Source organism: Urocampus carinirostris, chromosome 12 (assembly GCF_059441175.1).
Source record: "Urocampus carinirostris isolate Australia breed hairy pipefish chromosome 12, RoL_Ucar_1.0, whole genome shotgun sequence".
NCBI classification, from domain to species: domain Eukaryota; kingdom Metazoa; phylum Chordata; class Actinopteri; order Syngnathiformes; family Syngnathidae; genus Urocampus; species Urocampus carinirostris.
In genome coordinates, this window is record NC_142360.1 from 8852996 (window position 1) to 8879747 (window position 26752).

Consider the following 26752-nt stretch of genomic DNA (forward strand, 5'->3'; position numbering starts at 1 on the left):
AGTGCGTATAGCGTAGTCGTTTGTCTATTTCAACTCCTTGCCTTTTACGACCATTGTTTTTACAACTTTGCGGGTGTTTTTTTAACATGTAGAAGTGGGCTGTATGATGCGGGAGGGGTAAACCAGTGAAAGCTGTCGGGCCCTACTGTTGAACAGAAGAGTTTTGCGTCACCCTGACCTTAGTGTCATAGCCGCTTTCTTGTATCCCAATTCATCTGGAGGGACGAAAGCATGACCAACTTGGGTGCTGATGTGCTCAACTTGTTTGGGTGTTTGGGCATTTGGGTTGGCCATGGTCGAATTTTTTTTTAACTACCATTTCCTTTTTCTTTTCTTTGTATTTGTGAATGTGTTTGTCTTGTTGTCGAGCTCCCCTTTCGAGGGATATGACCAGGGTAGATAGAAGAATGTTTGATGATATTTTGGTGTTTGTTAGATTGTAATATGATGCTCAATTGTGTGTTGCCACACGGTTAACATTGCATTTAGTTCTTGAAATACTTTAAAATGTTTTAAAAATTAGATTTATTTTCCCCTCTGACCATACTCAAGCTTCATTGGAAACCTATTCAATAAAATTCTTGTAGCATCGCACGACCAAAAGTCCAGTTCAGAATTGGGAAATATATACAATAATACCATTTTTAAAAATACAGGAAAATTACCGTTTTATACTTGTTTATTCATTGATTTATTTGTTTTTGCAGTGTTGTGTTGGAGTATGCAGCCGTCATTTTTTCAATCTATATTTAAGATGTCTGAAATTGATACAATTAAAGCATTTTATCTCTTTTTATTGCAGATTTTAATAATTATGTAGGCGTAAAATGTATTTCACTGTTTTTATCCAGGTTTATTTTCTGTATTTAATATATATTGTTCATGCCTACAGAACTTTGTGTATTTACTGCACTTAGTCCAAAAAAGAGAAAAATCTCAAAATAATCATCATTCCAAATGAAAAAGAAAACAATCAAATTATGCTGTTGGCTCATACAGTTTATCGTAAGCAATGAATTTATTATCCATCCATCAATTATCTGCACCACTTATCCTTAGTAGGGTTGCGGGGGTGCTGGACCCCATCCCAGCAGTCTTCGGGCAGCGGGTAGGGGACACCCTGAACTTATATATATATATATATGTATATATATATATATATATATATATATATATATATATATATATAGATGTATAGATATATATTCAAAATGTTATATATTAAGTATCCCTTCGGGGATGAACAAAGTATCTATCTATCTATCTATCCATCTATTTTAAAAGTCATTTTAAGTAGCATTTATATTTCATATTTAATAAAAACTAGTGAAATTTAGAAAAACAAATACTAAAATGCAGAATACTAATACTGTTTTCATTCTTTTTTACATTTTTCTTTATTTCATTCGTTCTCTCTTCTTCTTTCTCTCTCTCTCTCTCTCTCTCTCTCTCTCTCTCCGTTTTGTTCTTTATTTAACTCTCTTCCTCCCTTTCTTCCTCTCTCCCTCTTTTCCTCTCTCTCTTTCCCAATCTCTTCCCCCTCCTCTCCTCCCTCTCTTCCTGTGTCCCCTCTGTTTTTTTCTTTATTTAACTCTCTTCCTCCCTCTCTTCCTCCCTCCCTTCATCCCTTATTTTCTTCCTTATATTCTCCTTCTTTTCTCCTCTTCCCTCATCCCTCTCTTCCTCCCTTACGCCCTTTCTTCCTTCCTCATTCCTCCACCCCTCTCTTTCTTCCTACCTTTGTCACGCTCTTCCTCCCTCTCTTCTTCTTTCTCTTTCACCCTATTTTTGCTTCTTTTTCTCCCTCTCTCTAACTACCTTCCTCCCATGCTTCCTCTCTCTCACTCTAACCCCCGCCCTCCCTTTCTTTCTTTCTTACATGATTTCTTTCTGTCCCTCTGTCTGGCATTTCAAAATTACATATATTACAGAGGTCTCATCCGAATAATACGACATGTTTGTCATATCTATTAAATTCCACCTCAATTACATCTGCATGCTGGAATTAATCCATTTTTTTTAATTGTACATGTATCTTTATTATCCAAATGCGTCTACCACAGTTTAAAAAAACCACGCGTTGCCAGTCAAAGTCGTTGCATCAGTCCACTTTACCACCAGGTCGCTCTTTCCCCCAAACAAGACTAACCAAAGGGCTCATCTAGGCGCTGCTAACAGACCCACATTAACAAACTGGGAATCCCCCACCCCCCAACACAATCTGCCAAAAGGACTTTGGGGGAAAATGAATTTTAAGCATTAATGATATTTATTCCACACAGAAGTCAGGCATGATTTTGGTGAGTGGCAGCGCCTCACCACGCCGGGCCTCGAAAACAAACACGGCCCGGCTGATTGGCACCGTGAGTGCCTTGCAATAACAAATTGGCGTATTTACCGAGCCCGTCCGCGCTTTAATAAAGACCCGGATCGACTTACGCTTTAATGGGCATCTTATGTGCAGGAGAAAAAGTTGCAAGAGGGGGCAGGGTGTTGTCATGCTATATTTGCTTAGCTAATGAGGCAAACACAAATTGAATAGGAAGCGCTAACTTCACACTTCTGACTCAAAATCCATCAATATTGGAATAAGTAGACACCTGTAAACATTTATTTGTTTGTTTGTTTGTTTTTTACATTTATGTCAATCATTTTTTAATGTAGTAACACAAAATCTTTGTCCATCAAAGCAAGAAAACCAGGTGTTGAAGTGACAATGTGTACTATTTGAGATGTCGCTGTGTAGCGTAGAGCCATGGAAAACAAGTGCTAAAAAGCACACGGAAGAATACAAACTCCAGAGACTCAAATTGAACATTTTAATTTTTGTTTTTTTGTCCAGCCTTTCGGGTTTTTTGAGGTACCCGTAGCAGCAAGATGGCAGACAATCATGTACATATTTGTTTTTTTGACAAATGACATTTTTTACCACTAGGAGGCACTAAATAATACACAATGTCCCTTTAAAGCTGATTTAACTTATGTTAAAATGTTAATTGTGAGGTTCAATCTTTAAACAAATAAATTTGTCTATTTATTTAAAAATGACAAGTAGTCAATTTATCTTTTGAAACGCTTCTGTGTTTTCCATTCAGTTAACATTATCAGTACCTTCCTAAGGTGTTTTTATAGGGATGAAATAAATAAATATTGGGTGCAATTTTAAAAAAACAGATCCCCTTTTGTATTATACACCTCTATTATATATATTTAAAGATAAGTGTGAAAAATTAAACTAAACTTAAGTATTTTTAACAAGGTTTTTTTCCCTGATTTCAACAAAGAAACGTTTTGAGAGATATACAGTATGTCTCAAAAGTGAGTTCACCCATCACATTTCTGCAAAGATTTCTTCATAATGTTGAATTGAACAACACTGAAGAAACATGGCTTTGACACAATGAAAGGTAGTCTGTGTAAAGCTTATACAGTATAAGAGAGTAAATTTATTTATTTAAATGTAGCCTTCAATAACTCAACTCCCGGTAACAAAAGTGAGTATACCCTTAAGTAAAAGTTCCTGAAGTTCAATATTTTTCAGAACCACGTCAATCCTCCTGACCATGGATTTTACCAGAGCCTCACAAATTGCTGGTGAAATGCTTTCTACTCTTTTGCCTGAGCTGGTGGATATTCAAGATCTTGTGCTTCTTATGCTTCTCCATCTTCTGCTTGAGATGTTCTATTGGATTTAGATCTGGAGACATGCCAGGCCAGTCCATCCTTGGTCGTCTTATAAGTGTATTCGGGGTCATTGTCAGGCTGGAACATTGCCCTGCGACCCAGTTGATTGAGGGAGGGGATCATTCTCTGCTCCAGTATTTCATAGTACATGCCTGACTTTGTGTTTCCCTTAATGAAATGCAACTCCCTGTTTCCAGCGGTACTCATGCAGCCCCAAACCATGACATTCCCAACACCTTGCTTGACATTAGGCACGACACAAATATGTATATGAACTCCTTACCTGGTTGTTGCCACACATGCTTCACTCCATCTGAGCCAATTAAATGAATATTTGTCTCATCATACCAGAGATATCTTTCCAGTACTTCTTTTCATTGTGTCAAAGCAATGTTTCTTCTGTGGTGTTTTATTAAACATTGTAATGAAATATCTCCAGAAATGCGGGGGTGTACTCACCTTTGACACACTGCATGTGTTTTATTTGTAGAAATATTGTCGGTTTCCTGTGATTAACAAATGTGCCAGTCCTACTTAGATTGGGATTACTTGATTGATCAGTCATTCCCTGTTTTATGTGGTTTAAAGGTACAGTATGTATTGTGTAGTACTTACTAATAGTAAAACGAAAAAAATAATTCATTAAAAAAAAAAAATATTGATATGAAAAATAAACAAAAAACATAAATTATTATATAAACTGACATAATTTCCTGCCATTTTCTTGCTACGGGTATGCAAAAACCTCAAAAAAGTGTTTGCTCTCGTCGAGTGTGCGTAGTTTGTATTCTCCCTTGTGCATTTATACACTCTGTCATGGTTGCACTACACATTACAGCGACATCTACAGGTCAAATGACACACACTGTTCTTCTCAGCAGGAAGCCTGGCAGGTCCATTTATAGTGCCCGGAGTTTTCTCTAACAAATAACAACACAAATATTTTTCTTTATGACGTTCGACATCGTTAATAGGATAATTAAGTAAAGCAATATAGAATTCTTATCCGACTATACTGACGATTATTTTATAATCAATCAATTTTATAATCAATTGTCTTGTCTTGTTTTATCCTCTTGCTTTTCCTTCACCTTTACTTCCCAGCTGGAAGGTAAGACTTCAACTTGACTCTTTACTCTCCTTCTGATTTCCTGTCATCCCGTCACGATCGCTGACCTATTTTTTGCTGGGCCGGTGTCTTAACGGAAAAAAATGTGCACCTTTTACCCTGCAGAAACCATACGCGTGTCAGATTCCCGGCTGCGCCAAACGCTACACCGACCCCAGCTCGCTACGCAAGCATGTCAAGATCCACTCCGCCAAGGAGCAACAGGTGCGGAGGAAGGTAAGGCCGAATGTTTGCGCTCATGACAAAAAATGAAAGAAAAAAAAATTAATGTTCCTGTCCAGAGCCTTAGCTCTGAAAATGCTGGTCTACTAGTGATCCCAAGAGCCAAGAAGATAGATTCGAGAGAGTTCTCTATTCAGGCCCCGTTGTGGAATTCTCTGTCCCCTGAGATTCGATCTTCAACCTCAGTGGAACTGTTGTTTGTTCATGAAACATCCATTGCAGCCTGTTCATCCTGGAACGCGGGATTACCTGATGTGCGGTCCCTTCTCAAGGTTTCTTCATTTTCCTCATGCTGAGGTTTTTGAGATTTCCTTGCCCTCATGTAGGTTATAGATCAGGGGATGGTGTAATAATTGTCTGTAATTTGCAATAATCTGTGGTCTGTGCAGCCCTTTGAGACTCTTTGTGATTAAGGGCATCACAAATAAACATAACTTGACTTGGTCTTCCTAGAAGGGGGGTTACCTCATGCACTCCCTTCTCAAGGTTTCTTCATTTTCCTCATGCTGAGGTTTTTGCGATTTCCTTGCCTTCGTGTAGGTTTTAGATCAGGTGACGGTGTCATAATAGTCTGTGGTTTGCAATAGTCTGTGGTCTGTGCAGCCTTTTGAGACTCCTTGTTATTAAGGGCTTTACACGTAAAACATGACTTGACTCGACATGATTTTATAAAATGTCATAAAAAATAAAATAAACATGAAATTCACACAAACCCTCCAAAAGTCGGGGATGGAAAACAAACTACAGAAGCAAGTAGGTCTGACGGGACGCCAAAAGGAGCTCCCGTTTTTATTTCATTTTTTAAAATGGCAACATATATATATTTTAGGTAGCATTTTGGGGAGGGTCTAGTAATGTTTTGTCATCATTTTTTAATACTAGTAGCCTTTTTTTATCAAAACAGAAGGCCAACTTACGCACCATTTTGTCCTATATTGTGCTGTCATGCAGACCTACTTGGTAGACTTTCTCTCTCTCTTGCTCTCTCTCTCTCTCTTTCTCTTGCTCTCTATCTCCCTCTCTTTCTCTCTGTGTTTCTCTTTTTCTATTTCTTGGCTCCGCTTTGTCTCTTTCTCTCTGTCTTTTTGTCATCTTTTGCTCTCTTTTACTTGTTCCCTTTTCTCTCTATTTTCTCTCTCTCTCTCGGTTTCCTCTTCTCTCTTTCTCCCCTTTTTTCTTTCTCTCTTTCTTGTTTCTCTCCTTCTCTCCGTCTCTCTTCCTGTTTCTCTCTGGATTTCTTTCTTTCTCATTCTTTCCCCCTCTTTCACTATTCCTCTTTTTATCTCTTTTGGTTCTCACATTCTATATCTCTCTCTCACTCTTTCTCCCTTTGTCTCTTTCTTTGTCCCACCCTCTTTCTTTTTCTCTCCCTCTCTTTATTTTATTTCTTTCTCTCTCATTCTCTTTCTCTCTAATCTACTAGTTCGGCCCCCAAGAGAATGGTTGTTGTATCGTGTGCCCCCCGGGTAAAAATGAGTGCGAGACCCCAGATCTAGAGAGATGATTTAGCTGTTATGTTGAATTTTGTCTTGAAATAAATCGGGTGCAGCTCTCTTAAGCTGTTTTATTATTTTTTTCTTTTGCTTTTATGGCTCTTTGGGTCAAAATAGGTTCCCCTGTTCTAGCTCATTCACAGTCCTGTTTAAAAATCAAACCGGACACTTGAGCCTGACCCCCCCAACCCGGGGGGCACTTTCCAGCTCAATTTTCTAGCACATACCCACCTAGTCAACAAGTCAAACTGTTGCGAGTTAGCAAAGTTAGCCCAGTTTAGCCAAAGTTGATGGTGACCGGGCGCAAAACTTGTTTTTTCTCCCTGACTGGAAACGAGTCAACACGGGAGAATGGACTCATTGTTGTGTTGTTGAGGTCTTCCGTCGGCCTCTTAGGGGAAACACGTGTGCCAGCGCTCTCCTCGATGAGCCGAATTTGGGGAATGTTTTTTCCGCCGGGAGGTTGACGTTGCCAACCCGATCATGTCGATCGATTCCTCTTTCTGTTGCTCTCGTTGCTCGGGTGCCAAGCAGGCGGCCCGCGGGCCGGGTCTGACCCGTCAACGGTTTTAATCCGACCAGTGAGACAACACTGAGTGAGAGAAGTGCAAGCGAAGAAAAATGAGCTGCGGTATTAAATATGTCGACTTGATGTCACCCAGGCCACTCGTAAAGCAACTGTAGTTGTTTTTCTTTATCTCTCTCCCTCTTTCTCTCCCTCTCTCTCTCTCTCCCTCTCTCTCTTTCCTTTTCCTCTATTTTTTACTCCTCTTTCTCTCTTTTTGTTTTTCGTTCTCTTTTTCACTTTTACGCTCTCTCGCTTTCTCCCTTTCACTCTCTTGCTCTTTCTATTTATCTTTTTATCACTCTTTCTTGCTCTCTTACTTTTTTCCATCTTTCTCTCCCTCTTTTTCTTTCTTTCCCTTCTTTTTTCTTTCATTCTTTTATTCTTTCTTTTTTCTTTCTTTTTTTCTTTCTTTCTTTCTTTCTTTCAGAATTCAAATGGACTCCCTATAGTCACTGACTGAAAATATTAATTTCCATTAAGTCCAAACAAGGCCAAATGAAAAGTTTCTTCCTCATTGAGAGAATACTCCCTCTTAGCTCAATTCGGATTCAGCGATGGCTGCTTTTCAACAAGGCCCTTCAGAACACAAGACACTCATCAAACAATACAGTATTTGTTTATAGTATCGGCCCAAAGTATGGACCGCTGCCCTGCTTGTAGGCCCTTGCTGACAATGAGAACAATATGCGGTGGGTTGGCAGGCCGCAAACATGAAAGCGTGGCAAATCCGGCGCACATTTCCTTGGCTTGCGGCTAATAAACAGAATGTCAAGTTTGCCGCTCTGGGAAAATACGCATTTTTTGCATTGCATGCTAAATAGTGGACATCGCTGATGTACACAACGCAAGACAGCTGTTCCACTTGGCCGGATACTGTCTTTGACATTTTATTTTGTCGTATCACTGGAAGATAATTGGACTATTTTTCGGAGACGTGGACCCCTTTTTGGACCCCTTCCACCACCAAAAAAACGTTTCATTTCCAGTCGGCATGTGAGCCAATCAGCAGCAGCCACACTCGGGCGGCGCCCCGACGTTTCTTTGTGGTGAGACTTCTGCTTTTATTGCGCAGAAAAAAGGTAGGTAGGTAGGTAGGTAGGTAGGTAGGTAGGTAGGTAGGTAGGTAGGTAGGTAGGTAGGTAGGTAGGTAGGTAGGTAGGTAGGTAGGTAGGTAGGTAGGTAGATAGATTTCTCCTCACCTTAGTCAAAATTAAGTACTCAAATGAGAAAATATATTTGACACCCGCTATATAAGATTTTGCCCTTTGAGTTATTCCTTATTATTTTGTTAAAAATAATCAAGTAAAAAAAGGAAAAATAATCCTTTAAATGGGTAAACTTTTTGTCTGCAAAAGAGATACAATTTTTTTTTTTGCAGTGCTTAAGTTATTTTAGAAGCATTAACGTTTGCCGTATGTATTTACAAAATATCGTAAGGATCTGTGCATGGTTTTCCAGCTCCGTCCGTGTCCTCACCTGGAGCAGGACGCACTGAGCGACTGTCTGTCCATGCAGAACCTGCAGAACTCCGGCCACACTCAACTTCTGTACAGCAACAAGGAAGGCTGCACTCAGAGCTTGAGCCAAGACCTATTTGCAGGTTGGACCCACCCCGCACAAACACCTAACACTCATTTACCCATTTACTTTCAAATACATTCTTTACGTTGAACTGTAGACAAGAACGAGTATCATTATGATAATAATCATCCTAAACTGTGCATACAGTATGTGGGGGTTTAGCACAAACATCAATACAGGCTTCAGGGTAGTATGCAGGTCAAGTTATAATGAGCCAAACTGGTTTCAAGACAAAAATATGGTTCGCTGCGGCTAGCTGAATTTTTTTTCCGTTAAGCAGAGCAAACTTGAGCTACTCGATTCTGGATGTTTAGACACGGTTGGGAAACGCATTGTCATTGTTTTCAGATGCTTACAGGGAAAGGTATGATTTTCTGGGGTACCCTAAAATTTAATTTGATTTGATTTTGAGTTGCCTTGTTGGTTGTCATGACTCATGAGGCAAATAAAACCTACCCCTTTGGCACAATTGCATATTATTTTACCTTTTAGTAGTAAAAAATATTCATAATACGGTAAAATAAGCAATATTGATTGACAAGATAAGCAAAATTACATAATTATAATGTAAACTAATTCTTTAAATAGTCATCGGTCGAGAGATTTGAATTTACTGTACTTAAACTGAGATCACCCAGATGGAGCTGACATAATTGTCCGCCATTTTCACTGAAAAAAACATCACTCTGACACAATGACTTATCTAAACAAAGGCCATGGCTTTCTTGAAAGATATCCTCTGGTCTGATGAGACAAAGATTCATTTATTTGGCTCAGATGGAGTGAAGCATGTGTGGTGGCAACCAGGTGAGGGGTACAAACATGTTTGTGTCGTGCCTCAAGTCTAACATGGTGTTGAGAATGTGATGGTTTGGGGCTGGATGAGCTCAACCGGAATTGCAAACTTCTTTTTAAAGTAACGCAAATAGTTACCTTCTCTATTAACTCATTACTTTCACTCTAGAGTAATTCAGTTACTAACGCAGTTACGTTTTGGAAGAAGTAGTGAGTGACTATAACTACGGGTTATTACTTCTTTAAAGTACTGTGCCCCACACTGGTCTCAACGATGCCATTTTCTTACAAAGATCAACCGTATCGAGTTTATTTCTTTTTTTAGACCTTTCGGCGCCTTTCTCTAGAGCCGTGCAAACGTTTGCGATCCGGCGTGCTAGCAGGCGTCAACAGCACTTTGGAGTAGGTCGGAAACAAACGTCTTCAGAAGACGTTAAAGATCAAGAGCGATCTCTCTTTTCCTGACACATCTGTCCTTGTTTTGGGCCTGAACGCCATCCAGCAACCCCGTCGCTCATTCTTATTGTTGCTGGAACTCGTTGCAGCGTTGACGAACGCGTACTCACAAAACTCGTACTCTGGAGTTTTGACTTGACGTCTGTTCAGAGATCCTGTGCAGAATTCAACCAAATAGCTTCCCAAAAAGAGTTCGATGGATTTTATGTGATTTTAAAGGCGGAACAAGTCCTCAATCAGCATGCTGTGCTTTAGTCAAAGTAAAGATGCGTTGTATGTGTGTTGAGAAAATTTGATATACATAAAAGAAGCTCTTAAAACCATAAACTAAGTCAGGGGTCGGCAACCTTTTTGAGTTATATCTTCATGTTTGAGTTTCTTCCCCCCTAAGCATTAGTCTGTATTAGTATTTTTTTTCTGTAAATTTAGATATTTTTTTCATATTTATTCAGGTCTTTGGCAAGCATTTTTTGTTCTTTTTCTTTTGTTTATTTTTTCTTTTAATTAAAAAGTTCATTATGGTTTTGGTTAAAGGGGCTTTATGCGGTAAAGAAAATTAAAATTAAAAAACAATATTGATTTGATAAATGAGCAAAAATGAGCAATCTTATATACATGCATTTTTTTTAAGTGACAGGGTTTTTTCATGTAGAACGCGCACTTGTGTAATGTCAGTGTCTGAAATATGTCTGCCCGGACGCCCGGGGCCTGTATCTTTTACGTCGGGCGTACAACTTACAAAACGTCTCTGTTCGGGTGGCCAACAACTTTTTCAAGAAAAAAAAAGCTGATTTTTTTCAAATCAAACCTTTGCTTTATTCCGATTTCGAAATGTTTGTTCGGTTTGGAAATTTCTCAATTTCGGTTTGTTTGGCAATTTACATACTCGGCAGCCAATCAGAAGCCTGCATTGAATAACTTCGTGCTTCCGGACTTTCCCGAGCCTTATAAGGTCGTGCAGTTGCATATGATTTTCCAAAGTAGACGCACAGAGAACGCAAGAAAAATGGAGAAGTGGTTAGGAATCAAGCCAAAATCTCAGCCCAAGAACAAAAATTCAAAAGAAGCTGACAAAATGAATGAGGCTACAAACGTAAACGTACATTAAAAGCATCGTGGAAAGAGGAGTTCACATGGCTTGTAGCAGACGACGCAACGCAAACATGCATCAGTGAAGATGAGTAAATAAAGGTACGTACTGATGGCAGATGGAAAATAGCAATGTTGTATAGATGCAATTAATGGTATTATTACATTTATAAGACACTTAATTTTAAAATGTTGTTCTGTTAAATATTCCGATTATCAATCCTTAATAATTTGCGACAATGGTTTTTTTTTGCGATTAGTCGTCTTATTGTGTTTCAAGTTGTGAAAAATGGGGCAGGCAACTTTATGGCTGGGTGGGCAACTTTCCAGAGTTGTCTGCCCTAGTGTCCGGTAACTTTTTGTCAAGAGTTTCAGACACTGATTTTACATAACATAGGTTTCACCTAAAGGGAACTAACACATTCGTCCTCCATCTTGCTGCTATGGGTACCCCAAAACACCAAAAAACAAAAACTTTGTGAAAGGGTGATCACAAAAATTAGAAGAGAAATCTTGTGGATTGGTTACCTTGAGTCTCCATAGTTTGCACCCTTCCCTATACATTGAAGCACTAGTTTTTAGTTGCACTAGTCAGACACTGGTAATGTGCACAACATATTTTTTTTCTAAATTGGTATTCACTTTTTCTCAGCTCAAACTAAACAGTGACAAATGTTTATGTTAACACCTACACAAAATTTACAATGTATTTATTTAATGTCCTTCGAAGTCTGATTTATCATCAGATACACCAAAGAGTTATTTCCCTTGCCGTGCTTTTTGTGTTTATTCATATCTTTCAGGATGACTTTCTCTTTTCGCCATTATCTAACCTTCGTCTCTGGTACCATCGATGAAAATATTCTGATAATGAGCGAAAAATCGAATGCCTTTTCGTATTTCATCCATATCACTGTGGCGGTTTAGTGGTTAGAATTTGACCTGGGTTAGTTGCTTTCAATGTCTTAGGATTTTGGTCAGCGATAATTTTCAATTGGGTCATAATTTCACAAATACGCTACTATACTACTGTAAAACCTCATCTATAACAAGATATTTTTAAGGTAAAAAGAAAAGGACATCTTACATAAATAAATACAGTAATCGTAGGTCAAAATATTAGTATTTACTTAAAATAACATAAGACTCACCCAGAGGGAGCTGAAATGATCGTCTGCATCGTGTTGCTACGGGTACCCCCAAAATACAACAAACCTTGTGCAAGGCTTGGGCAAAGAAATTAGAGGAAAAATGGTGCAGTTTTGTCTACGAGAGTCTATGTAGTCAGTGTCTAATTTTCTTTGTGCTATGTTTCAATTGCACTACACAATACAGCGGCATCTAGTGACCAAATATTGTCCCTTTGTTGAGAATTAGAAAAAAAGGCTTTTCAGGCTAGCTAATAAAAATGATCAATATTGAATCAATCATAATTCAACAATAAAATAACAAAGACAAACCCCAAACCGCTTCCTCTTCTAAAAGTCATGCAGTTGGAACACATGTAACATTTTAAGCTTATTACGCAGTAATAACCACAAACAGCTGAGAGTGCAGCCCCCACAGCGGCAAAAAAACGGGGGGAAAAAACAAATGTTTAATGTGACTGAATGCAGGTTGTCAAAACAAAAGTCGAAACATCGTAATCGGACCTAGTCTGAAGACGGTGTAGATTGACCAACCTTTTTTTTTTTTTTGCTTTTTAAGGCCTATACGCCGCCGGCCCCGATATTCCCCCTCACCAACATCACAGCGAGCTCCTCTCCCCAGCCGCCCCCAGCGCCAATGCTGCAGACCTCCCCTCGCGGCACCACTGCCTTGACCCGGACCTCAACAGCCCGAGGCATGTTTCCCCGATGGCTGGCGTGGATGGCAACAGGAACGGGTGAGTAGAGAGTTACTTGTGGTGCTTTTGTGCACATTAGACTTGTTCTTTGAATGACTGCCACTTCCTTGCCTATTTGTGAGGACATCCCGGGTACCAGATTATTAACAAAACTGACTAAATCAAATGTTACAGACGCTCCCATAATTACAAACATTACTAAGAAATCCGGCTTCTACTGTCTAGTTAGTGTAAAAACATACAATACTACATGTACTGTATATTTCTCGCGTTAAGAACTTTCATGTTGTTATTGCTTAATATCTAGTGCATCCATTCAATATGGTTGGTGTAAAGTGTCAAGAGGTGAGCTGTTTTATTTGAAATGAAAGTGGAATAAGAAAGCTTGATGCGGTTGAGAAAATGGTTGTATTGCTTTTTTTCTGCCACTTTCTACCACGGAGGAGTAAGTCGCCTAACTCTTGAAGCTCATCTTCCAAAAGTAAGCTAGACTCAGTTTTGTTTATCTTTATAGAGTACATTATTTTATTAAATTTTTATTTTTTAGTACAAACAATACAGGTTACGTATGCAAGCCTTAAACATACTTATATAAACCTTAAACATACATTCCATACAAAATATAGCACTGAAGCAATTTACGAACAAATTCAACTTACGAACGATCGTCCAGAACTGTTCATACGTAGGGCAGCATCAGCACTTGAGATTTCGAGGTCAGCATTGTATTGTTATACTATTGTTCATTTTCAACATCTTACCAACATCTTACCTAGTGTTTACTATTCTGTGTACAGTAATGCTAATTGTAATTCACCCTGTTCAATCCTGGAAGGGGGATTACCACATGTGAGGTCCTTTCTCAAGGTTTCTCTTTTCTCCTCACACTGAGGTTTTTGAGTTTTTCCTTGCCCGCATGCTGGTTTGCTAGTTTAAGATCAGGTAATTGTGTAATTTTGTAACTGTAATCCTGTGCAGTCCTTTGAGACATTTTTGTGATTAAGGGCTATATAAATAAATTTGACTTGACTTGACTTGACTTGACTTGATATGTTTTATCAATGTACTGTACATTAAACTAGCCATGTTAAACATAAGGCTCGCGAGTCTTTCGGTCATTTCTCTCGGAAGTTATGATTTATTTAAATAAATGCAATCAAAATACTCCCTCTGGCTGCTAGAGGACAGTAAAGGATATACAGATACCCCTTGCTACGTTGCGCTGGTTATTGCTGGTTCACTCCTTCGCAGATTTTTAAATGCAGAACACAAAGCACGATAAAAATCTGTGAAGTAACGAAACTGCAAAAAGTATACCTGACAGAAAATGCAGTATTCTAGTTAGCTTGCCCCCTCGTGGTTGAAGGGTGCAAACAAAAATGAGCACCTGCACGTTAATTGTGACTAATGCAAACAACATACCAAGACATATTCAATTCCTTACATTACACTTGATCGTGTTCTTCTCTTATTTTTTATTAAGTAAAATATGTTATTGGATGAATCGGGCACTGTAGAGGTAGAATATGGAGGTTGGTGATCTTATGACTATTGCAAAGGGTTTTCATGGTTGCGCAAACAGAGTCTCCTAGGACTTGAACAATATATGAATCACAGAGCTAATATTATGAAGGTCACAACTTTGTCCCGCAGAGTTTTCCATCGATTTCTCATCCTGGTTCCCGACAGAACACAATGCGATCCCGTTTGGAGGTTCGACCTCTGGACTGCATCGCTAACATAAACCTGTTCATCCCGTTCTTCCCGGAGCCTGGTCCACGTGTCCCCACCCCTGTGGGGTCGAGGGGCTGTGACGATTGCCGTCAAACACGGCTCACTCTATTTCTGGCGACCGATACAGCACTACGAACGTCCCATAACAGCATGGGGGAGATAGGGGGGATAATTGTTTTTCTAAACAGGTTGACGTCAGGATCAGAGTCTCCTCTCTGCGGAGGGAAACTGGAGCCAAAAACGTAACTTGTGCAAGAGGCTTGTAGCAACAAGTCGTTACGTTATGTTAACAAGCAGCGTGGTTCCATCATCAATCACCACAGAGTGGGTGTCCGAAGGGCGGGACCTTGTTCTAAACGTTGATTTCACGCTCAAAACAATCATTTGAATCCCTGAACTATCTTGAGATACTTTGTTCTGGCTTGAAACCTAAATTAAAGCCCTAGCGCTTCCTTGTAACCCGAGTAGGAAAGCAATCAAATAAAAGTTCTAGGTAGGGAGGGGGAAATTTTAATCCGGGTGATTGCACCAATTGACAGGTTATGTCTCTAAATAGCAATGTATGCAAGGTAAAGGGGAATGCGTTGCCTTCATGAATCTGAAGATGCTTTCTATAAAACTCTCATTTTAAACTTCACTATTCTAAAGTGTCAATGTCACAATCTACTTTCAAACTTTTAAACTTCTTTATTGTGTGTGTGTGTTCATGCACTTCAGTCTAAGTCTTCATACAACTTTGGCCACACACGCTTATTTTTGACTCCGAGCCCACTCAGGTAGTGAGGAAACAGCCAAGTTGAAAAACAAATATGACAGTGTGATACCTGACTCTATTCTCATTATCACAAAAAACATACAAACCCACTATGTAAAATCTGACTTTGTTATAAAGTACGTTTTACACAACTATTTGCTAAAATCCCTATTTTAAACCTTAGCTTTGTTTTAGAAAAATAATCCAAAGACTAAACTTTAACCCTAACACTCCTTTTAAACTTCAACCGTGTCTTCAATCCTAAATCATTGCTAGAAACTGTAATTTGTGCAGTTGAAACTCTACCCTCCAGTCATCAATCACCTAATTTGTAAACCCACTCCGGTTTTGACATCCCCAAAAAGTACACCTTGGCCAACCTGACTGTATGCTCCACCACTCTACCAGCAACGATGGAGTCTTTCCTGTCTTTCCGTTCGTGAAACACCGAACGGCGCTTTCGCAGTCATCCGCCAAAATCAACCTGAGCGGCTAGCTTGTTTTTCCCAAACGGCTTAGCGGGACATGAAAGATTCGGACGAAATGATCAAGCAGCACAGAGGCCTCTGACCTCAGAGCTTAAAAGTGTTTACGTTGAGTCAAACGGCCCATTTACACTCGACGGAATTGCTGTCACTTTGCCGCCCGCCGCTAATATTCAAATGCGCTGGTGGAAAGGGCCTAACGGGGGGCTAAATGATGCCGTTGACTGGCCGGCTGGCAGGCGCTTGTTGATATTAGAGGCCCTGCACAAATATTAGCACGCTACGTTTCGATAGCGTAGCCGTGATTGACGTGGCTTAATTGAATTAGAGTGGCCGACGGTACGACATGAAGAGCTCCTACTGTGAAGAGAGAACTTTCCTGCCGTTTCGCGTCTCCATTCCAAAATATTTGGCCGCGCTCTGATTTTGCCTTTGCTTTGGCGTCAAGGAGGACACAAAAACTTGTGACACTAACTACAAACTTTTTCATTTGAAACGGTTGGAATTGAAACCCTATGGCTCTTTTCATGAGTACATATGGCTCGGAGATTGAATGCTGACCACGCACATTTCCTCAATAACGTTTCAATTCTGATAAGCGCAATGTTGACTTTGGTGCGTGCATAGCTGAAGCCGCGCTGAAAATTCCTTTGGTTCGGTGTAGTAAATAAAGCGCTTACACCTCACGACAGTTTACAGTCTCTGTCTCACACCACCAGACCCTGTTTTGGCTATACGTCACTGAGTAATCCTTTATATGATGCTCATTAAATAATATATGTTCACTTTTAAGACATTTTTTGATAAAAACCCACAAAACCACCTGTAAACACGCTAAAACGCCAGCCAAGCAAAAAGAGAAATCTGATTAGGTGAGCAGTAGGGATGGGTGAATCTATGCCCCTTCTCTCTTACACACATCCACTGCTCTGAATGGAAATACCTCCGTAAACTTTTAGCATTTTCTGGTTACATTTTCACAAAAGACCTCTGTTTGTAACTTGTTTTAAAACAATTATTTATGAAAAGAATACGCCTATCTTAAGGTTCGGTGTGAGTGAGACAGGTTTATAGTGGTAAAAGTTTTTGTTGTTAAATTTACCTTTAAACGTTGTAATAAGAGAATGAAACCAGACTTTAAACCTGACCTTAAAGCCTTACTAATTTTATTAGAATCCCAAATAAAACCCATAATTCGGGGTCAGGAACCAGAGTATAATCCCTCATCTTGCCTTGAAACCCTCATTTGAATCTAAATACTTGGCTTCAAACTTGATTTTGAAAATCTTATTCCAGACTTAAAACATTTCCTTGTTTTTAAATTAAAACCCAAAACGAGGTCAGATACTGTAACCATGTATTTCCCAATTTTAAACATTGAATTCAAACCTTGTCTTTAAATCTTATATTTCAGAAAAATCAAACCAGACTTTAAACCTAATCTTAAAGGCGGGTGCGGTATTTGAAAGCATAAGGCTGCATTCATGACATTAAGCCAGGAGATGGCGGTGGGCGGCCCTTTGAGACTCTTTGTGATTAAGGGCTATACAAATAAAAATGACTTGACTTGACGTGTAACACAGGATTTGCGTGCAGGTACACAGCATTGACTCTTCTTTTTTCATCTGTTTAGGGGGTTGTTCTGCCCTGAACAGGCCTGAAAAAGATAAAAGCAGATAGGTGCAATAGAAAATAAAGCTTACGGGCTCTTTGAACTCAGTTGGGCATTCTTAACACATACTTAATAGAGAAAATATTTAACCTTCAACTTTTTGAGGACACCTCAAACGGCGCACCCCACCTTTAAAGTCTGATTCATGTATAGAAATCTTAATGAAATAATCTAACTCAAAAACACTTAGCCTTTCTTCAAAGCCCAATTTTAAATGTTGATTAAAATAAAAATTATATATAAGATAAGATAATCCTTTATTCATCCCACAATGGGGAAATTTATTTTTTTCCAGCACTAAGACAATTAATAATGAATAACAGCTAAGAATATCAACAGTATGAACAAGTGTTAAGAAATATATATAAAAAAAATATTTCCAATGACATGGGGTGCTTCACACACAATCTCAGAACGGGTAGCGGGCAGTATTGAAGTATCACAATGTCACTGAAGGAGCTCTCCAGAGCAGATACGGTGTCCTGCAGGGGATGGGGGATGTTCCTTGTCATGGATGACAGCTTAGCCATCATCCTCCTCTCGCCTACCACCTGCACTGAGTCGAGGGTGCATCCCAGGACAGAGCTGACCTTCCCGATCAGACTTTTCCAGTCTGTTTCCGTCAGCCATCGAAATGGTGCCACCACGGTGTCATAGAAGTTCTTCAGGAGTGCCCCCTGCACGTCCCCCAATTTTACAAGTGTTCCCAATGAATTTACGAAACATCACCCGTGCTGGGCAAACAAACCACGTTCCGGGTATGTAGGAGGCCAAACGAAAGAAAGAAATCGAAGTTTGGCAGATTTACGCGTGTTGGTCTTTGACAATTGAGGGTCGTGGTGGAGATTGTGGTCTCTGCCAACCGTCTTGTGCTTCTTCAGCATAGCCCGTTGAATATTTAATGGATGGTGAGCTGACTTGCCAACTGCCTTTTATCAAAGACTCTTACGGTCTTTAACTGCCACCAGTGGGTGGGCCGCCATGAAAATGTGCCTGGGTGAGCTTATGCAGAGGCGCCACCAAGCGAGCCTGTGCTGCGTCATCGCCGGTTCGACACGCGTGTTGTCATTGAAAAAGACGACAAATGGTGTTTATGCAAGCTTGGGCTGTAAAGTGAACGTAACATCACAAATTTTCTCTCGAAGGTTGGAAGGCAGAGGTATGTAAACCCTTTTTAAAGGACAGTGGTGGGCAGTCGGGACGTGCAAGGCCTTCTCTGCCGGACTTAAAAACAACTGAATTATGTTATTATATTATATAGTCATCACTTTTCAATCTTTTCACATTGCTTTCTTCCTAGTTGTGGTGCTTTTGTAATTGAAATCTATCAGGATAGAAAAGAAGATGGATCTGGTGCACAAATTATAGTTGTTTTGGTAAGTTAATGTGGATGTGTTCCAAAATAATAGTACAATTGTATGTGGTTATTATTGATGCATTTTATATGTGTCGCAGCTGTAGTTGCATAAATGCTTTACAGACGCTGTCTTACGTACAAACGAGCTAAAACGGACGCTCGTTTTTAAGTTGAATTTGTTGGTAAGTTGCTTCAGTGCTCTATTTTGTATGTTTAAGGCTTGTATAAGAAACCTGTATTGTTTTGTACTATAAAAAAATCATTAAAGCATTATAAAGATAAATAAGGTTGAGTTCAACTTACTTTTGGAAGATGCGCTTCAGGAGGTCCTCGATGATAGAGAGTGAACGAAAAAAAGCGTTCTCCACTGCATCAAGCTTTCTTATTCCACTTTCATTTCAAAAGAAACGGCTAGCCTCTTCTTTACACTTTACAACAACAATATTGAATGGATGCATGAGATACTAAACAATAAAAATGTTAAAGTTCTTAGCGCGCTGGACATAGAGTATAGTATGTTTCCACACGAACTAGGAAGAGGAAGCAGACTTCTTCTTCAGGGGGGATGCTGGGTGACCTCTCACAGCGCCACCACACGCCGCACTACAGTAATGTTCTGTACTTAGAAAAAGGTGTACACAATACAAAATCTAACTTACAGCAATGTCCACATATTTGTCAACATCCCCAGAAAAATCTTCGTACCGTTTTTCGTGAGTCGAATGTTCGTAAGTAGGGAAGCGTCTGTATTGCTAAAATTGTTAGTGAGGGTTGGATTTGTTTAGCCTACTGAAGAGCTATGTGTAAAATATATGGCCTGCCAATAATATTAGAGGTGGGCAAACTTTCTAAGTGGTGTATGGGTTAAAAAAAGGCAGAGGGATTGGACCAGAGGAATAGTTTGATTGATTGCTTGTCTAACTGATTGATTGGTTGACTGATTGACCCAGTATGTGTGAGTATGTGTGTGTGAATGGGTAAGTGTAAAACACATTCTAAAGTGCTTTGGGAGGTCTCCATTGACTTGAGGAAAGAACTGTATAAAATTGGTTGATTGTCTTGAATCAGATACCTTGGCAATAGTTGAGGAAAAATGACCCATTTATCAATAAATGTATGTATATATAGACCATATCATAAATTTGGGTTTGACACTCGTTTTAAGAAGAAAATATGATAATATAAAAAGCATTGAAAAAGAGGGAGGACACACATGAAAGGAAATTTTAATAGAAGTAGATTTGTTACCGTATAATACAGTTATATTTTTACCATTTTCTTTAAGCAGGCCGGGTGTTATTAATTCTTTCACTGTGCTCTTTATTTCAGGAATTTGCATTTGAACTATACATTGAATGTTACTTGAATACAACTGCCATCAATTCACTCTAAACTTCGCAAAGAATTGATAGGATAGGCAGCCCAAATTATAGTTGTTCTTCACAGAAGATCAATATTATAGGCATATATAAGTACGTACATTTGTGTCCATATATTAGCTGTTTAAAATATCGTATAAACAGTGACGTGTGGTGAGGTTGGTGTCTGGTGAGGCACAGTCAGATTTCAGATAAATGAACCTACATCTTATTCATCAGTTGATGGGCAGAGTAATAAAGTGTACTGTATATAAATTGCGGCATAGAAAATGTTGTCTCACCATTACTTTTAAATAAAGGTTACGCTCTGCTCCTTTTGAATAAAAAGATCAATAGATAGGTAATCCCCAGTTATGAAAAATAGTCCATGCAATGAGAATAAAATTACTGGATGACTTGCCTTACTGTTAGCTTGCTAATATTAGCACTATTTCTAATGTTTGGGGCAGAAGTGTGTGCAAATCAAAATACTTGATCTCACTATCACCCTGTGCCTTGAGGCAAGAGAATTGCACACCTCACTCTGCATCTCAGACGCTTAGCACAGTAATATGTTACACACTAATTGTATTGATAATACTGTATTCAATATATATATATATACCGGAGCCATATCCCCCTAGTGGGAGGTGGCTAGAGTCTTTTCTGACTCTTTCTGGGATTCCCTGCCCCCTTGCTCAACCCAACTGATGTGTTCGTAGTCATTAGGTGACCAAATCCCCAATTCCAACCCCTAATGCCGAGCGCCAAGTACCAATGTTGTAAGTCTTAGGTATGACCCGGCCGAGGCTTGAACCAGCAACCTCCCAGTCTCGGGGCGGACGCCTTACCCCGAAGGCTACCGAGCTATGTGAAAATTCTTCTATTCGAAAAAAGAAAATGCACGAATTTTGAAAGTGAATGATAATAAACTTTAACACTGAATTTATATAATCTTTAAATTTGTTTTTAATTCTACACTTCCAAGATGAGAGGTGAGGCACAGCCTCACCTACCTCCCCTGACTACATGTCACTGCCTATAACAATCCGACTATAAGACGCTCATTAGTGCATTTGTGGCATTTTGTATTGCAAGCATAATGATAGATAGACTCATTTAGCACAGAATGTGTCAATGTTCCAAAAAATGTTGTGAAAGCTCTTGTACTCACTTTTTAGCGGCGTTTCCCTCCAACGCAAACTGGGTCAAGTGTTTGTTGACTTGAAAGCACAGCGTGTGCTTAAGGGGAGCCCCCGACTTTTCCTGGCGGTGGTCTGCTCGGGACGTCACCTTGCCTTTGGTGGAGATGATGGATTGATTTTGGAAGACTTCATCTTTGTGTGTGTGCATTTGTCCTCCAGGGTGTCCGGTCCACTCTTGTCTCCGGGGATGAAGGGAGGCGGTACCCCCTCTCCGACCATCCCCCCTCCCACATTGGAGAAGCTTCACGTCCAAGCTCAGCACAAGCCCTTACCTCACTATAACCACCATCAAACCCCCAGCAACGGTAAGCGAAATGACCACTTTAACAGTGAGGAAATAAGTATTTGAATATTGCAATTTGCAATTTTGCTATTTTTCCCACTTGGAGAGGTCTGAAACTTTTATTGTAGGTGCATGTCCACTGTGAGAGAGATAAACTAAAAAGAAAAGTCCGGAAATCACAATGCATGCTTTTTTAACGATTTATTTGTGTTATATAGCTGCAAATCGGTATTTGAACACCTGAGAAAATGAATGTTAATATTTGGTACAGTAGCCTTTGTTTTCTATTACAGAGGTCAAATTTCAAATACTTATTTCTTCACTGTTCGTATAGGGTTTGATGACACTTTTTACTCAAATCTTAAAGAGTTACAATCTTTACAACTACAATGGCCCCTCTACGTACGAGCTATTCTAGTTGACAAAGTTTTGAGATATGAGATGTCTTTCAAGCAAAAAATCTTTCCCAAATCTTGCTAGAAAAACCAAGTCACAAGAATTTACAGATGCCACCACTAGAGGGCTGGGTGCTTGAGACCGCTCAACGTCATTATTAGCTCGTCCAAGTTAGCATCTGAACTTCCCACACTCTTGTGTTGTGGCTTAAATCTACCAGAAGCACAATTATGCACCACTGAGAGTCACATCGCCTTTATGTATTTTTTGGAGCATTTATATATCAATGAATTTGAGTCATCAATTAAAATGTATCACTTTAAGTAATAATGGAAAATTTTAAATATAAGATTATTCGAATTCAATAGCTACCCTTAAAATGGCCGTCTTGAAAAGGTCTTTTTGTGTACTGTTTATCTGCAACCAAATCTTTGTTGTTGACTCCTTTAAAAATAGTGGGTAAAAAAAACAGCATGATACATTTTTAACGTAACAAGAAAGCTATGATGTAGCTTGGTTGATCTGCATAGCCTTGCTTTCGCTTAACTCAAGTTGAGTTAACTTGAGTCCAATCACAAGACACATACATGTCACTTCTTCTTGAAGTTTAAAATGGAAATTGGCACCATCATTTTGGTGCATTACTGCCCCCGTCACATTTTACATGAGGCCTTCTAGCTGGCCTTACTGTCGCCATCTCAGCTTCTGAATGGCTATTGTAACTATAATTTAGCTACATGTGCCATTCCCTTACAGTGCTCAGACGCCAGCAAGGTTGATTCTGAAGGCCTAGGGAAAAGTTCATACAGGCTGACAAAAAAGGCTAGCTGAATTCTTATTGAAGAAAAACTCTGACATAAAACTATTGGAAGGACTGTAACCAAATGGATGAAGTATATAATGAAAAGTACAAAATATGGAGAACAATAAGAAGACTGTATACATTTAGTAAAAATAAATTTAAAATGAAATTAACTTTTGTTTTAATTATAATGATGTCTGGTCATGTAAGGGAAGCAGAGAAGGCCTCTGACAGCACACCACTGTTTTTAGTAATCAGATAAATGTGTTTTATATCTATTTAGGGTTAACTTGGATGATTTTTGGAGGCCATGAACTGATTTATTGGTTCTCAGGATTTTCTTATTGGAATTCTAGGTACGAGCTTGATCCGGGGGAAAAAAAATCTCGTACGTAGAGAGGCTACTGTATTTAATTTCATTACTGAAGTGTACCTAATAACTGGCAATACAGTCTTCCTCCAAAAAACTGACTCAGCTATTTTTGGAAAGACTGCATTGTTTTGGGAGAAAATCGCGATACTGGTCGCCGGAACCATGATTTTTCAAGTGCAACGAGGTCTTAGCGGTTTTTCTGCCCCGAGACGAATTCCAGGAACGCTCGCCTGGCTGTTTTGTGACTCCTGTGGTCCAAGCAGAACAACAACGGTGACAACGGCCAAGACTAAGTTTAGACTTACAATAGACACGAGAATAGACACTCACAGACTTTTTTGGTGTCCGTTGTGTCTGTTTTTCTACCTTCCAGACTTCCAAGGTAGCTTCCAGAGCTGCTTCCATTTCTCCGACTCATACCGCATGGAGCAGACGGTGGGCGCCGGCGACTCCCCCGTTTATGCTTGTCATCAGCACAACGGCTTCCTCATGGCGCCCAGCAATTCCGCAGGTAAGCCATTTTGTCATGCTCCCATCCCAGAGGATTTATTTCTCCGGTATTTTCCGTTTGTGTCGTCCAGGCTTTAACTTGAGCCAGGAGCTACAAGGCTGTCAGTTCACCTCCAGTCCAGAGGAGGGCGCCTTCTTCCAAGCCGGCGGCTTCGAGCGCAACCTCGGCCACATGTCTTCAGTGTACACCGAGTCGTAGAAAAATCAAAATGCAATTCCTCTAGTAACAAAAATACATTTTGAATTCAGTTAAAGCATTAAAATATGAAAAAGTCCCTTCTAGCCTTGAGCAACAATTTAAAACTGTCCTGTGATTCCTCAAATAATGCTGCTGCAGGGTCCATTTTTTGGGCCTGGCAGCTAAATTTTAGTGTCCTGTCCACCAAAAACTGAACTGCACTTGTGCAGCCACTATCCATTATCCCTGATTGCATTTTGCTGCAAGTGGGTACTGGCAGAGCGCACTTTCTCGGGCCTGGCAGCTCTTTTTTTGCCGTTTCTGTATTTCACCTAAAATACTGTGATCAAACGGCCACGATCCATTATCCCCAACCCCATGTTGCTGTGAGCATGGACCGGCAGGTGGCATTCTTATCGTGGAGGATGCTGTTCTGGCCCACCTGAAATTGAATGCATGGTTATGGCCATGATCCGTAATCCCCGGTCGATTATTCCTGAGAGCAGGGGCTGAGAGAGCAAATTAGTGTGATGCTCGTTTTTTCTGCCATTCCACTTAAAATTAGCCCCAGTAGAGCCACGATCCATTATCTCTGGTCATCTATTGCAGCAAGCACGGGCTGGCAGAGCACATTTTTTCCGGTTCAGGTCGCTAAAGCGTGCCATTGTGTCCCACCTGTTATAAACTGTACTGTTTTAGCCGTGATCCATTATCCCCAGTTTACTATTGCTTAGAGCGGGGGATGAGAGAGCAAATTTGTAAAATGTGTATGGGTCCTTGCTTCCGTTCTTTCCGCCTAAAATGAACAGCACCGGTGCGGCCATGATCCATTAACCCTGGTCGACTATTGCGAGGGTGGAGGCCGGCAGAGCGCTTGTTAAAAATAGAAGGAGGGGCTATTTTTGCATAGCGGTTCCCCATTACTTGGGTAGATGAGGGATTATAGTATACAAATTTAATGTTGCTTTGATGTTAAATCTTATGTAAACTTTGAAGCTCAGTGTAGTAACAGGTGAATAGACCTTGTTTGGTAAGGTTGCACCTATTACTTGGACAGATATAATCCAATCAAAACTAAGACCCAACTGACTAGCACTGTGAAAAAAACTCATTAAAACATGAAAAAGAATGAAGCTGCCAAAATAGACAGAAAAATATTTCAAAATTCCACACCGTCTGAGCCCTAATAAATCGTTATTATCTTTGATTGAGCACTGAATAATCATAAGGTCGCAAATAAAAAGACTATACAACACATCATTCTCATATAATTTTACCCCTCCTACACACTTATAGCACATCCCAAATGATTACTATTCTTGTAAACATACCGACCTGTAAAAAATATATGCAAGCATAAACTGTATAGAAAATAATGTACATATTGTGTCATTGTACATGCATATGCTTTGATAAGGCAGGACCGCAAAGGTCAGCGTGTGATGTTGGCCTCGCTGCGTGAGTGTCTGTATGTGAGATGTGGCCGACAGCAGCTTGCAGTAATTTTTTTGTGTTTACTGTCTATTGTGTGTTCAATAAATGGCTGGAAAGTGCATCAGTGATACGACTCCTTTCCTGCATGTGAGGGTACGGGAAATCGGAGGAAATGGTTTTGGTAGAAAAATAACTGGGCCGTGGAGAACATGAACATGAGAACTCCACACAATAAAGCATGCTTGGGGAATGGACGGCGGTCCCTCAGAGAGCGAGATGGACACGATACATGATGCCTTGAAAACTGCAGGTTATACATACTTGGAAAAGTATGATTTTAAGGCTTTTTAAAAGGGTTTTCTTTCAGAAAAGATGGAAAAGTTGGACCCATTGGTGCTCAAATTTGGAAAATGTATTCACACACAAAAATATAAGCAAGTATGCTATTTAGCAATAAGCGAACAAGTTCATTGACCCTTACATGAAAATCGGAAAAATATTTCCCTGCCCATCGTAGAGCAAATAAGCCCAGCACAAAATTGACTTCCAAGTAACTCAGAACTTTGGAATGGATGGAACAACTGCGTCCCCTTTTGGACAGTTCCCGACCATGCCCATTCACCATGTACCATAATGAAATCTGATAACATGAAGTGTTGAATGTAATAAAAACATCCAAGGCTATGTAATGATAGCATAATGTTCTCACCGTACGTAATTATGTCAATGGGAGGGGCATTCTCAAGTACAGAACATTACGCTAATTTTTCACTTCTTTGGCTTTCTATCAAGTATAGCAACATCAAAGATAGTTACCCGATACTGCAAGTATCAGATATCTAAGACCACGCCCATGGAGGCATGATCTGGTCAATCATCCCAGGTCCGCATAAAAGGAGGAGCTGATCGTAGGCTCTCGCTCTTTTCTACTGCCTTGCATGACAGCCAAGTGGTGCGGCCATGCGGGCCTGCACTGCAGCCTTGAGTTTAGCATGTGGGCCACACGCTGCGACCAATCGGAGCAAGGGAATCTCCCCAAATCGACGAGCATCATACTGGGAAACTTTCCATTTGTGCTGGTAACTTTCAGCGGTTGAAAACTCCCATAATCTCCTGCCCAACCCCCCCTTTTTTTTCTATCATTGATTGTGTGTTAATAAATTGTGTGTGTGTTGTTTCAATCGGCCTGGTTCATTGATTCCATTTTCTTGAGATTAGTAGTTCATATCAGAACTCAAAGAACTCCAGTAATTACATAATTTATCAGTGTAGGAAATTCTAGCATCCTTCAGAGAAATAAAAAGATTTTATGGTGGAGCACCTGCAACACCTATAGGCAAATTCGTTT

At 39.8% G+C, this 26752-nt stretch overlaps 1 protein-coding gene across 2 annotated transcripts in view; it reads left to right on the plus strand.

Moving 5' to 3' along the window:
- glis1b (GLIS family zinc finger 1b) overlaps window positions 1-25532 on the plus strand; it is a 148665-nt gene extending 123133 nt beyond the window's left edge. The window contains exons 5-11 of one of the 2 annotated variants that reach the window (XM_088349368.1): window positions 4919-5029; window positions 8555-8696; window positions 12725-12902; window positions 21588-21733; window positions 23656-23793; window positions 23864-24061; window positions 24225-25532. In XM_088349368.1, coding sequence (XP_088205494.1) covers window positions 4919-5029; window positions 8555-8696; window positions 12725-12902; window positions 21588-21733; window positions 23656-23793; window positions 23864-23991 — 843 coding nt within the window. In that variant the 3' untranslated portion in view covers window positions 23992-24061; window positions 24225-25532. The remainder of the gene's footprint in view (window positions 1-4918; window positions 5030-8554; window positions 8697-12724; window positions 12903-21587; window positions 21734-23655; window positions 23794-23863; window positions 24062-24224) is intronic. The other variant, XM_088349369.1, reaches the window with a different exon arrangement.
- Window positions 25533-26752: the final 1220 nt, after the last annotated feature.